We start from the raw sequence: 14,558 nt of genomic DNA, 5'->3' as shown, positions 1-14,558 counted from the left end.
TAAAAAAAAAAAAAAAAAAAGAAAAAAGTACAGAAGAGTATTAAGGCAATTAATAAAAGTCTGTAACAATTTTGGATTTACATTATTTGTGGTACTAGGCATTAACAACATTATTGTGGTAATAATATTTACATTTCAAAACTTGTGATTTTTTCCTTATTCTAAATATTCACTTTAAAATCTGGAAGAAAAAGGTTATAAAACAACATGTTCGAAAATAGTCTAGTACTGTTAAATATGTTTTTATAGCCATAGAAACAAATGCTAGAAGATAGTAACCTAAAAGTTAACAGTGGGTATCTCTAGGAGTGGGGGGCATAGGGAATCCTAATAACCTTAATTATGCTTTTCTGTATTTTCCAGATTTCCTAAAATGAACATGCACTCCTCTTCTAATCAAGGGTAAAACGAGATGTTACTTTAAAACCTAACAATAGGCTGGGCGTGGTGGCTCACGCCTGTAATCCCAGCACTTTGGGAGGCCCAGGAGGGTGGATCACAAGGTCAGGAATTTGAGATCAGCCTGGCCAATATGCTGAAACCCGTCTCTACTAAAACTATTAAAAAAAAAAAAAAATTAGCTGGATATTGTGGCAGGTGCCTGTAGTCCCAGCTACTCTGGAGGTTGAGGCAGGAGAATCACTTGAACCCAGGAGGCGAAGGTTGCAGTGGGCCGAGATCGCGCCATTGCACTCCGGCCTGGGCAACAGAGCAAGACTCCCTCTCAAAAAAAAAAAATAATTATTCATTAAAGAAATGAAGAGCTTTACCTAAGTCTAATTTTGAATTTGTTTTTCCTGAAAAACGCTCTAAGGATTATCACATACTCACTGAGGAAGGAACAGATGGACCGCGGCTGACATTTTGGTATTTATGAGATAGCAGTGCTTCCCTCCAAGCGAATTTGCTTTCTCAGGAATGTTGGCCTAGGTATGTAATCTTTCAACTCATTGCTTTACAATGGTGCATGCACTGCCATTTCTCCACATCCAGCTCGTGGGACAACACAGCACAGCAGGCAGGGGCAGGCAGGTGTCCACAGCCACAGGCTGCTCAACACCAGCCATCCAGGCTTTCCAGGGGTTCCAAGCCAATGACAAGGTGGTGTGAACTCTGGAGACCAAGGCACCAAGGATGTGGGTTTATCATCAATTCAATAAGTAGATTTATTTTTTAATCATTTGAAAAGCTCCTAAAATTCTAAAAGGCTCTTTGAATAAAACATATAATCTATAATAATTTAAACAGCTTTCCATTTCTTTTAGTAACTCAGAATGAAAGCATTCAAGAAAAGGAAAAGGCACATGGCTGGGTCAAATAACAGAGAGGGAATGAGAGGCAGAATCCAGACTGGCATAAAAACCACCTGGACCTTCGCAGAGAGTAACATGCTATTTTAAAATACAGCAGCTTACTTGCCACTGTATTGCCTCCATCATCTGTAATTATTTTTAAATAATCTTACAATTTTTCAATTGCTAAAACCTACATTTCCCTAGAGAGGTACTGAAAAACTCACTGACACAATGTATATTTTATTTCCTTCCCTCCCAGACCTCTTGGAAATTCACTGATACAACATTTTCACTTCCAAACCAATGAAGTCTGGTGTTGCATTCTCTATTTTATACAACTAATGTGTGTGTATATTCCAATAATAAGAAAAGCAACAATTCACATTATGAAGATCAAGCTTCAGGAAGAAACACTGCCTAGAATCCTTCTTTTTTTCTTTTTTGAGACAGCGTTTCGCTCTTGTTGCCCAGGCTGGAGTGCAATGGCGCAATCTTGGCTCACTGCAACCTCCGCCTCCTGGGTTCAAGCGATTCTTCTGCCACCATGCCCAGCTAATTTTTGCATTTTTAGTAGAGATGGGGTTTCAGCATGTTGGCCAGGCTGGTCTTGATCTCTTGACCTCATGATCTGCCCGGCTCAGCCTCCCAAAGCACTGGGATTACAGGCGTGAGCCATCGCACCCAGCCTGCCTAGAATACTTCTATCATTGAGAGCTTCAGGCAGCTGGAAAAGTTAAACATTTATACCCAGCAATTCAACCTATGACCCAGCTAAGAGCAAAGTTTAAATTTATCCATGCAAATTAATAGCAACCAATGATGAAACTGCAGAAACTCCTAATTGCAATTGCTCATCGGCTGACAAACTGAGAAGGAGAGAAGGCTGCTTCTTCACTTGAGCACTAGAGAAACCTGAGAGCAAGGTCAAGTGTGAGCTCAACTGAAACTGAAAATACTGCACAAATGTAAAGTCTACCACTGTAGCAGGATAGAAGTGCAAGCACTTAAAACCTGGGTTAGAGAGAGAAAATCCCTCAGGTGCTAGGCTAGGTCTGCTCTGTTGCCCAGACAGCAGCTTGTGGGCAGGGTGCTCACTGGCGTGTATGACCCAAACTCTGGTGGTTCCCAGGGCTCTTTCTCTACACGAGCCGGGGGCTGGCGGCGGTCGGCTGTCCCTTGGATAGGGCTGTGCCTCCTGCAAGATGGAGTTGGCACTGGATGTTTCCTCTATGACACCTCTACCTCCCACAGCTACCGAGGATGAAAAAATTAATCGTTCTTGCATTGTAGGGCCTCGGAGGGCCAAATGTCTTTTTTCCCATCTCATGCTACTTAGTTCCCTCTCCTCCACAGCATCTCATCTATTAGTTTATCACTGCATGACGGGTTCTTGCCATCTCAAGACTGCTGATTACATGCAGAGCAGTTACTCTAAGGCATCACAGGACAGCTGCCTGGGGCCACTCTGGATGGGCAGTTTGAAAAAAGCCTGCTGCCCTTGTGCCTTCTGTCCTCAGTCCTCACAGACCAGCGGGGAGTACAACAGGGGCCAGAGTGAAAGAAACACAGGCAGAAAGGAAGGCGCTAAGGAGTAGGAAAAGGGGGAATGTTCCTCATGCGTTAACTGAACCACAGTGTGGGCACCTCAGTGCAACCAGTGGGAAAACGGGGAGAAGATAAGAAAAGCTCTAAGGAAAATGCTAATGAACATAAAGATATTCCTTTTCTACTCTTCCTGCTTAGGAGCTGAGTATCTTCAGAGTTGGCAGGTGGCGTGAGCCCTCTTGCTGGCGGATTTAACCAAAGGCTGGACAACACCTAGACAGGAATGTGAAGAGATGACAGAGCATGGGCTGCAATCTTGCACTGGATCACTTGGCATTCATGGCTTTAAGGGAATCTACTTCCAGGTGCATCCTAGAAACTGGCAAGCCTCAGATGGCACCTGGACTGGAGGGACCATGCTGCTCCTCTTTGCTTATTTCCCCATTCACAGTTGCTCTCAGCTACTCAAAAAAAAAAAAAGCACTTAATCTCCTACTACCCTGAATCATAGCATAGTATGCATACCTGGAAATGTGAAAACCTCCAGGGCACTGCACAGAGAAGCTTAGAAACAGTACTGTTATAAGCAAAGCCTCTTTTACTTAGGAACCATTAACCTACATTAGGGCTCCTTGACTGCCCGTTTCAGTTAAGGGAAAGACACGACATTAGAAATAGGGTCTTCAAGCCATTCCTCCCCAGTTTGAAACATTCTGATTTTAGACCACTGTAGAGTGTGGGGGAAGAGATAACGAATTTTGTTTAACTATCTTGCTGCTTCTATCCTCTGTCTCTCTAGCTGGTATTTATAACATGCCAGATTTGGCAACACTCCAAATCTTATCTAGCTCTGCATCTATCTTAGAGTTGAAATGCAAGAATAACACAGTTGTCATGGTGGCATATACGGTATCACATGTTTATCTGAATCCAAAAATAATATCACATCCCTTCTGACAGTTACTCTGACCTGGGGATAAGTCTGGGCATGAGGTCTGGCCCCATGGTTATGTGGCAGACATTCTGTACTGAAATGAATGGGCTAAATCTTCAGTTTGTGGGAAACATCTTAAGATTCATGGTGAGATAAAAGCATTTTATCAAAAACATATTGGCAAAGATTTACTTCAGTGAAAAATATTTCAATTTTCTCAACTGTTTCTCAGTATTGCAAGGTACAACTGAGTGATAAAAACAGTTCAATGAATCAAGATCAGAGAGCTTGGGAAAAGCTTCTCCGGTATATTTCCCAGAGGCCAAGAATGACTAATGAAAGGGAACAAAACCTTGTGCAAGTTAGAGTTTTTCAAAGTTGTGTTTTTAGTAACACTGAAGGCAGTCCTAATTGAGTTGTTAGCTTATGAAGCACACGAAAAGATTTTTGTTAATATAATCTGACTTTTGGCATATAGTTGAGAAAGGGATCAAAGAACTGAATGACATTATTGGATATTTTTTTAAAAACCCAAAAAACTCCTACTTCCATCTGTCTATTAATATGAGCAAAGCTCTCAATCCTTGCATCTATTCAAAAACAAAAACATAATTCTTACTGAAAATCCTGTCTCATTCAAGCAACAAGTCATATTCATCTCTGATATCTCAACCCCCAACTGAAAAAAATGCTTTTCAATAACATTTTACCTTTTGTTAATATTTTCACATAATTTTTATATAATGTTTACAGTTGTAATCATTCAAATATTAACATTTACTAGGTTAACAATGCAAAGAAACCTTTAGTACTAAAGTCTTATAGGATATAGCTTTTTAAATTTAATTTTTATACATATTTCTGTAATAATGAAGTACGATAAAGTAATTGATAAAAGACCCTCAGAGTGTAGAAAAATTGAGTTAATATTCTATAGGAAGGATAAAATGGAAATACAAGTTAAAGGAAGCATGAAACTATAAGCTTTTCAATTACTAAAGAACAGTTTGCTCATGTGTTTATTTAACATAATGACAGTGGCAATCAAAACTTGATGGGAAATGGTGTGTGGAGGCTTACGCCTGTAATCCCAGCACTTTGGGAGGCCAAGGCAGGTGGATCACAAGGTTAAGAGACAGAGATCATCCTGGTCAACATGGTGAAACCCGTCTCTGCTAAAAGTACAAAAATTAGCTGGGCGTGGTGGCACATTCCTGTAATCCCAGCTACTCAGGAGGCTGAGGCAGAAGAATGGCTTGAATCTGGGAGGTGGAGGTTGCAGTGAGCCGAGATCGCCCCACTGCACCCCAGCCTAGCAACAGCGAAATACTCAATTTCAAAACAAAACAAAACTTGATGATATGTGAATTCCACTAGCTACCATTAAAAGAATGATATAAGACTTTAAATAGTCAGTATTCATGATATACCAGACCTTTGTCACCTCTTGCAATAATCCAGGACTACCCTATTACTTCACAACATCTAACACACACAAGGTCGGCGTGCACATGGCCTTGAGCCCAAGGACCTCCTCAAATTTTGTGCTGAGGTTCTGGGGCTGGTTGCCTAAGTCACTGAGCGTGAACACCCAAGACCTAACCTCTGGCTGAGCCCCGCTGAAAAAGCCACTAGAACAAAGGGATGGAGGAGAAGAGGAAGACGGGAACTGGGTACCCACAGGACACAAGGCTTTGAGATTAAAGAGTCCTGTGACGAAGGGGCAACGAACATGAAGAAATAAGCGAAGTCTTCAAATGACTAAGCAATGTCAGGATTAGTTTTCAGGAGCTGGAGATTTGTTTGTTTGGTAAAAGCTTCAGCCACAAAGAGATTTAGGGTTGAATTCCAGTTGCGTATTCATTTCACGTTGTATAATCTGACATTTCGATAACATAATCCTGCCCAAACAGACTGGGAGAAGAAAAGAAGGATGTCATCAGTTTTGGAAATCTAAGTGGCTAAATGCTATTTGGGAAAGGGTAAAACGTGCAGGTGTGTGGGGGTGGAGGAGACTGGGGCACAGTAAGCCCAGCAGAGGACGGGACTGCGGGCACTGGGGGCCAAGATGACAAATGCCTGGAGAAGAAACTGTTACTTTGCTTCTGAAGACAACGGGAGAACTAGACCATACCCGGCAGACAAGCATATGTACTGTGAATCTAGAAAAGCCACATATTTTGAATAATAATAGCATTACACCATAAAACGATATCATCATAGCATATACATCCGGGGCATTAATTGTTTTAGAAAAAGATGGGATGGGGAGCCTTTTGTGGAATTGTGGGGCTGTCACCCACAGGATACTGACACCTGCACTCTGTCCTGGCCAAATAACCTTAGAAAGATTCAGTACAAAGTCTACAGTAGCTTAGAGCAGTGTTTTTCAAATGGGGGGTTTGATTCATTAACAAGTTGTAAAATAAATGTAACGAGCTAGAATCGGCACTTTAATAAAATAAATGAGTATTCTTTTGTGAAACTCATTTTAATTTTACGGACACGCATATATACATATTTGCATACTGGATCACAAAGGTAAACACATTTAACTAAAAGCGTTTGAAAAATACTGGCTCCTCACAACAACAGAGCACAGAGTAGCTGCGGCTAAGTATCAGATTTCCTCTTCCGCTTTTAAGATTTCTTATTAACAAATAAAGACACTGGGTAAATGGAGGGAAGGGAAGAGATGATAGCTGAAGGTATGCATGTGGCTTCTGGAACTGAGTTTCACCCCTACAAAAAGGACACAAACTGAAGTATTTGGATCAGTGTGTTAGAATCAGAAACATGCAGGCTGGGCACAGTGGCTCACGCCTGTAATCTCAGCACTTTGGGAAGCCAGAGTGAGTGGATCACCTGAGGTCATGAGTTTGAGACCAGCCTGGCCAACATGGTGAAACCACATCTCTATTAAAAATGCAAAAATTAGCTGGGTGTGGTAGTATGCACCTGTAGTCCCAGCTACTCAGGAGGCTGAGGCAGGAGAATTGCTTGAAATTGGGAAGCGGAGGTTGCAGTGAGCTGAGATCACACCACTGCACCATAGCGCAAGACTGNCAAACAAAAAAAAACCAAGAACAAGCAGAGGGGATTTTAAAAAATGCTTTCAATTTAAGTGTATTAAGACCCATGGACAGCACTTTTGGGATATAGAAATAGACAGATATTAGAGACTGTTGATATCAAAATTTACTTTAAAAATATATTCCAGGCCAGGCATGCTGGCTCATGCCTGTAATCCCAGCACTTTGGGAGGCTGAGGTGGGTGGATCACCTGAGGTCAGAAGTTTGAGACCAGCTTGGCCTACATGGTGAAACCCTGTCTCTACTAAAACACAAAAATTAGCTGCTTCTGGTGGTGGGTACCTATAATCCCAGCTACTAGGGAGGGTGAGGCAGGAGAATCGCTTGAACCCAGGAAGTGGAGGCTGCAGTGGGCTAAGATCATACCATGGCATTTCAGCCTGGGTGAGTGACAGAGTAAGACTCTGACCAAAAAAAAAAAAAAAAAAAAAAAAAAAAAAAAAAAAAAAAAAAAAAAAAAAAAAAAAAAAAAAAAAAAAAAAAAAAAAAAAACAGAAAAAGTGGTAATATCTGTATTTCTCTCTCAAGCCTCCTCATTTTTAATCTCTACTGTCCCATAGTGCTTATACTTGATTGTGTCTGCTGCCTGAGAGAGAAGCTTCCTACAACAGACAGTGCCCAAAGAACAGTATTTCCAAAAGCTGGTGATTTCCTTTCAATCCACATTAATGAAAACGTTCTTCCAGAATATTCATCTCCTGTGAATCTCAGAAAGAAGTTTCCAAAAACACAACTTCCCATGAAGATCTCTCTCTATGCTTTGAATCAGTAAGTTCTACAGATACAATTCAGAACATTCTATGAAACCCTTTCAACCCAAACAGCTCTGTGTTTATTTGTAATATTTTGTTTATAATTCAGCATAAGCATTTACTTGTACAAGAAGTTCTGTACCTAAACATAAAAGTAAAACCGCATTCTAGAGAAACAGTATCTTTGAGAGCATAGCAGATACAATCCAACGCAACATTATCTCCTATCTTTTAAAAGAACCATTAGTCTCGATTTAGACATAAACTAGACAGATTGCTGGTCATCTACCTGAACAAATTCATAACACCAACACTACAGCTGACACCCAGTGAAACAGGAGAGAGCGAGAGAAAGAAATCAGATGACAGAAATACAGAAAACTGTATATTCTATAACGGCCCCAAATCTGAAATGTTCATACAAACTCCTTTGACCAAATAACCTTAGTAAGACACAGTACCAATTCTATAGTAACTTAGCAGTGCTTTCCAAAGGTGGGCTTGGTTCATTAATAAGCTGTAAAATAAATTTGATGAGCTGGAATCAGTATTTCTTTAATATAATAGAAAATATAATTTGTAGTAATGATGAGTATTATTTTGGAAAACTGATTTTAAGGACATGCATATTTACATATTTGCATACTGGATCACAAAGGTAAACATATTTAACTAAGGGTCTGAAAAGTACTGTCTCTACAGAATATACAAATAAATACTAATTTTTGTCTTGAAATTTTCAGTTCCAAAGAGACAAACGTGTGTAACTGTCACCTGACTGTCGATACACATTTGCTTTGTCCTGTTGAATCGTAATTGAAATAAAATTAGAGCTCAAGTCTCATTCTCAGCTGTGATTAATGAAGAACTATTATTTATTGAGCACAATGTAAAAGGAGGGACTGTTCCAGGCATTTTACATAAATTATTTCTCTCTCAATACACCTCTAAGATACAAATCATGATCCTAGTTTTACACTGGAACTGGCTGGAATGCAACTCAGGTAGGAACTGCAACTTGCTTGTGGCCTCACAGCCAGGAAGGAGGAGAGAGGGGATTTGATCCTACATTATCAGGCTACGAAATTTTGATGAATTACTCTCCATGCAGTATTTGTTTGAAATTAATGTTTATGGAATTTGTTCCTTGAAAATTACATTTAGGAATTTTCAGATTTCATCATCCACTCAAAGAAGAGAGACATTGGAAAAACGCCAGAGGCCAGGAGCCGTGGCTCGCGCTTGGAATCCCAACACTTTTGGAGGCTGAGGCGGAGGGACAGCTTGAGCCCAGGAGTTCAAGACCATCCTGGGAAACATAGCAAAACTCTTTCTCTACTAAAAATACAAAAAAAATTAGCCAGGTGTGGCAGCACGTGCCTGTGATCCCAGCTACTCAGGAGGATGAGGCGGGCGGATCAGTTGAGCCAGGGATGTTGAGGCTTCAGTGAGCCATGATAGCACCACTTCACTCCAGTCTGGATAATATACTGAGTCCCTGTCTCAAAAAAAGAAAAAAGAGGCCGGGCGTGGTGGCTCACACCTGTAATCCTAGCACTTTGGGAGGTTGAGGTGGGCAGATCACGAGGTCAGGAGTTTGAGACCAGCCTGGGCAACATGGTGAAACCCGTCTCTACCAAAAATACAAAAATTAGTTGGGCGTGGCAGGGTGCACCTGTAATCCCAGCTACTTGGGAGGCAGAGGCAGGAGAATTGCTTGAACTTGGGAGGCAGAAGTTGCAGTGAGCCCAGATCGCGCCATTGCACTCCAGCCTGTGTGACAGAGTGAGACTGTCTCAAGAAAAAAAAAAGGAAAAGAAAAGAAAACAGAATGAAAATGAAAAGAAAAATGCCAAAGTGGGTACCTCTGCAGCGCACAGCATTTCAAGTTGCAGAGTGAAGTGTGTATGAGGTGACTGTACTTCCCAGAACAGGGAAAGTTCTGGGAGTGCTCCCAGGTTCCACACTCAATTGCAAAATGTTAAGAGGTAATGTCCAGGCAGATTCTTTTGTGCCACATGACTTACATGTTTTTTAAATTTTCATCATTCTAGATGGTCCAAGGTCATACTAGCAAGACCTAAGAGAACTCTACCCAGAATCCTAGCCTGACTGACAGTAGGGTGGCAGTGTTGACTACTACCTTCGAGGGAATCCAAGGATTTCTATAAAAGGACATGCTGCCATCTCCCTACCTCCCCCCAAATCAGATCCACCTGCACAGATAACTAAGCAGAGACATATTCCAAATATTTAATACACCATACTTGCAAATTCCGAAAATGAAAACTTGCTCTGCGTATAGAAGTGTAATGAAATTCTGTTCTTCACTGTGGAGGTATCTGTTCTTTCTGAGAGTTTCTATGTAAAACTATGGGGCAATACAAATGTGATGTGACAACAGAAGGAGAGCATTTTTCTCTTTGTTTTTTTTTTGTTTTGTTTTGTTTTGTTTTTTTTTTAACACTGAAAAGGCACATTAAAGCCATCAGAGTGGCTCAAATGCTTGCCAGAAAAAAATGCACCTACGACTTTCCACAATTTATGATTCTTGTACGTTTCCATAAACATTGTTGTGCACCACTTTCATGCAAACTTTTCAATTCCTTTCTAAAGAATATATGATTAAACATATCTGCTTAATATCATATGACAAAACCATTAATTTACCATTCCAATACATTTTCTGAGGATGCTCCAGATACTGAAGTCATTTCTGGAAAACATAGGAGAAGGCAAGCTTGTTCTGAAAAAAAGAAAAGAAAAACATAAAGTTCGTTCTAATGCCATTGTCATTAGGAGGGAAAAATTGTCATTCATATGAGAGCTGCAGGCACAGAGAGACACTTCAAAAATGTGTGTCATCACAGACAGGGTGAAACAGGGCTGATCCAGGGTTGCCCCTGTTCCCCGCTACCTATGCTGACCCCTGAAAGATTCTGTAGCCAATCAACTGACCCTCTGTCTTCAGCATTGCTTTGATCTGAACTCAGTCCTCCCAGGCCCTGGAGTCCAGCTGTTTGGACCACCTCAGAGGCCCACTGTCCTTTCATGTAATGGCACATCTGACCCTGTTGGATTCATGGCGCACTTACCATGTTCTGATACTTAATACATTATCATTCTCTAGCTGCTAAATGATGTAAATAAAATACCATCACAAAGTCTAGATACAGGTTTTTAAGAAATGAAATGGAAAATAAAAAATACAAAAGTATTGAAAACCTAGGCCCTGCAATATACATCAGTACTTCCCCTGAACAAAATTTAGCAACTGTAAAACAAACTGACCTCTACAGAAAGAGCATCTTCAAGGCCTCTTTAGGTGTTTAAAAGTAGCCAGGGGGATGTGGCTTCCTGGGGCAGAAGGTCTGTGGCTTGGATAAGCAGCACATCACAGCCAGTCCTGATGGGCAGGGAGCCACCCCATTTCCACAGATCAGAATGGCAGCACCATCAGCAATCAAGGGTGTACAAGAGATGCCCAGGCCAACTTTCTAGAAAACTGTTATTAAAGTTTTCCAGTTGCCAGCTGGGCGTGGTAGTTCATGCCTGTAATCCTAGGACTTTGGGAGGCCAAGGTAGGCAGATCACTTGAGCTCAGGAGTTTAAGATCAGCCTGGACAACATGGTAAAACCCATCTCTACTAAAAACAAAAGAATCAGTCGTGCATGGTGGTGCATGCCTGTAATCCCAACTACTTAGGAGGCTGACGCAGGAGAATTGCTTGAACCTGAGAGGTGGAGGCTGAAGTGAGCTTAGATTGCACCACGGCATTCCAGCCTGGGCAACAGAGTGAGACTCTGTCTCAAAAACTAATAATAATAATAATAAAATAAAAAGTTTTCCAGTTGCCTCCTGAAATATATCCATGTAGCTAAAATATTAAATATTTTAAAAATCACCTTCTAAAGAACCTTTACATTAAACTAATTGTATAGAAGTTGATACAATTTACATTTTTAAGTCAATACTCCGTGGTGGAATTCTTCTGGTTTTTCTTTTTTAGGAATGCACACTGCTCATTTGGCAGATCTGCCATCTAACTAATCCGCTGGATAAGTGGCCACAGATGGTAATTAAATCACATTCCCCACTATCCAAGACTATCAATCTCTGTGACACGAACAATGGATACCAGGAATAAGAATCCTGGCCATTATCTATCCTTTGCATGTATAATATAGTTTCAGAGACGTATATAAACCAAATTTTCCATCTACTTTTTTCTTTTTTTGTTGAGATGGAGATTCACACTTGTTGTCTAGGCTAGAATGCAGTGGTGCAATCTTAGCTCACTGCTACCTCTGCCTCCCGAGTTCAAGTGATTTTCCTGTTTCAGCCTCCTGAGTAGCTGGGATTACAGGTGCGTGCCACCACACCAGGCTGGAGTGCAGTGGTGTGATCTTGGCTCACTGCAACCTCCGCCTCCCAGGTTCAAGCGATTCTTCTGCCTCAGCCTCCTGAGTAGCTGGGACTATAGGCACCCGCCACAGGGAACAGGAAAATCACTCGAACCCAGGAGGCAGAGGTTGCAGTGAGCTAAGATCGCACCACTGCATTCTTGCCTGGCAGGAGTACAGGCACCTGCCAAAAAATAACGCCTGGCTAATTTTTGTATCTTTAGTACGGATGGGGTTTCACCATGTTGGCCAGATTGGTCTCGAATTCCTAACCTCAGGTGATTCACCCACCTAAGCCTCCCACAGTGCTAGGATTGCAGGTGTGAGCCACCGTACCCAGCCCTAGGTGCCACTTTTAAAAGAAACTGGAACACTTCCACGCAGGAAGACTGATCCAAGGCAAGGCAAAGGTGTCTGGAAAATCTCTCTTACAAGCAGTGCTGAGGGACGTGCAAAGCTAGGGAAACAAAAGCTGGGGGCCTGGGGAACAGTGGGCACGAGGCAGGTCTTAGAATATCGGAGAGCAGGCCCTGGGATGGCAGGAGTAATAAATCCATTCCCCCAGCTGCTATGCACCTCAGCCTGCTTCATCCTCCTTCTCCACGCACTGATTGACATGATATAAGCTACATTCTCTTGCTGATCTATTGATGACGTCCCTCCCCCAAACAGTACGTAAACTCCTTAAGAACTCATGTTCTGTCTACTGCTGTAGCCCTGTTGCCTAGGACAATGGCTAGCACCAAGTGGGAGTCTTAAGTATTTGTGGAGGGAGCTCTGTAATGTATAAGACCTATTAGACATTACCTCTTTTGTAAAGAATTTGGTTTATCCTGTGCTACTCAAGAGAGAAGGACTCTGACTGCAGGTGAATGCTTATATTAGGATGGCTAATGTAAAGACCTGTCTCACAATTAATTCTAAAAACAGGAGATGAGAGAGGCTTCTTAAGGAAGGTTTTCAGACAGAGGCTGGAGGATTCCACCAGTCAGGGCACAGAAAGGCACCCAGCTTGACCAAGGATACTGCTGAACATCATGCTGGGAACAAGGCAGGCTCCACAACAAAGAATTACCCACCCCCAATGGCAGCAGTGCCAGGGTCGAGAAATCCAGCCAGAGAAATACAATGAGAGCTTCATGTATAATCTCAAATTCTGCAGTAGCCACATCTTAAACTAATTTTAGTAATTTATTTTATTTAACCCAATATATCCAAAATATTAGCATTTCAACATATAATACATATAAAAAATGGTATTTTATACTTTTTTCCATATTGTCTTCAGAATCCAGTGTGTACCCTATACTTTTAGAGCACATCTCAATTAAGCTACTAAATTGACAGTTAACATGAAATCTTGTCTTAACAAAGTTGTGTTTAACGGAAATATGGTTTCTGCCTCATTTTGCAATTTAACTTATGTCAATTAAAATTAAGTAAAAAATCAGTTTCTCAGTCATACTCGGCAGATTTCAAGTACCCGAAACCCACATGTGGCTAGTGGCTACTGCACTGGATGGAATGGATCTCTGTGATCACTTCTCAAAACAAAATGGTTGTACTGTTTCAAGAATAGGGCGGGGAGCAAAAATCTGCCCAATTTTACGAGTCTAAAGTCAGGAACAGACAAAAAACAGTCCACAGTCTAATCATCAAAAAATGCTAAAGCTTCTGCAATGTTATTTGAAGAAGCAGAGGGAGTAGAGAAATTAAAAAAAAAAAAAAAGTAGGAGATTCAGTTCTAAAAAAAATAATTTGTGTTGAAAAAGATGTGTTTCCATATTTAAAAATTTCACACCCTCTGCCAGGAAAAAAAGGAGAGAGAGAGAGAATTCCCTAATGATGTTGGATGGTGGTGTTACTCCAGGCAGAAATAAGAACAGATGAGGGCAGCAATCAGAATTTTCAGGCTGAAAGCAGAGCTCAGTGATTCTCTTTCCGTGGAGTTTATCTGAGGGTCATTATCCTGCATTCTATGCTTCCTTTTTCTCTTCATACAGAGAGAACACACCCTGTACCAGGGACTGGCAGTGATGTGTCCTGGTTCTATTTTCAACCATACAGATGCCATTACGACTATCTAGACAACAGCACAATAACTGGTTTTTAAATGAAGCGTCTCACACTGGTTTTGTCTATCAGATGCAAATGGCTCCACTTGCTAGCACACCATTATTTCCCAGCTACACAGCATTGTAGACAGACCTAAAGAACCACATGAATTTAAGAAGTGTTGACAAACAAATGCTGTGCTTGAATCCTCCTTGTTCTGAAAACTTGGCAACGTCAGGAGATCGCGATCCCCCACAATCTTTATATGTCATTTGGATGGCAGAAATTACATGTTATTTGGGCCGGGCATGGTGGCTCATGCCTGTAATCCCAGCACTTGGGAGGCTAAAGCGGACGGATGACTTGAGGTCAGGAGTTCTTGACCAGCCTGACCAACATGGTGAAACCCCGTTTCTACTGAAAATACAAAAATTAGCTGGGCATGGTGGCACATGCCTGTAGTCCCAGCTACTCGGGAGG

The 14,558-nt window shown here is 41.4% G+C and overlaps 1 protein-coding gene across 7 annotated transcripts in view; it reads right to left on the bottom strand.

The window, feature by feature from the left end:
• OSBPL1A (oxysterol binding protein like 1A) overlaps positions 1–14,558 on the bottom strand; it is a 244,758-nt gene that overhangs the window by 24,693 nt on the left and 205,507 nt on the right. For all 7 annotated transcript variants that reach the window (XM_017498470.1, XM_017498487.1, XM_037727959.1 and 4 more), the window contains one exon: positions 10,290–10,365. In XM_017498470.1, the coding sequence (XP_017353959.1) occupies positions 10,290–10,365 (76 nt within the window). The remainder of the gene's footprint in view (positions 1–10,289; positions 10,366–14,558) is intronic.

Source organism: Cebus imitator, unplaced genomic scaffold (genome assembly GCF_001604975.1).
Source record: "Cebus imitator isolate Cc_AM_T3 unplaced genomic scaffold, Cebus_imitator-1.0 Scaffold12, whole genome shotgun sequence".
Lineage (NCBI taxonomy): Eukaryota > Metazoa > Chordata > Mammalia > Primates > Cebidae > Cebus > Cebus imitator.
This window is presented reverse-complemented; position numbering and strand designations above follow the sequence as displayed.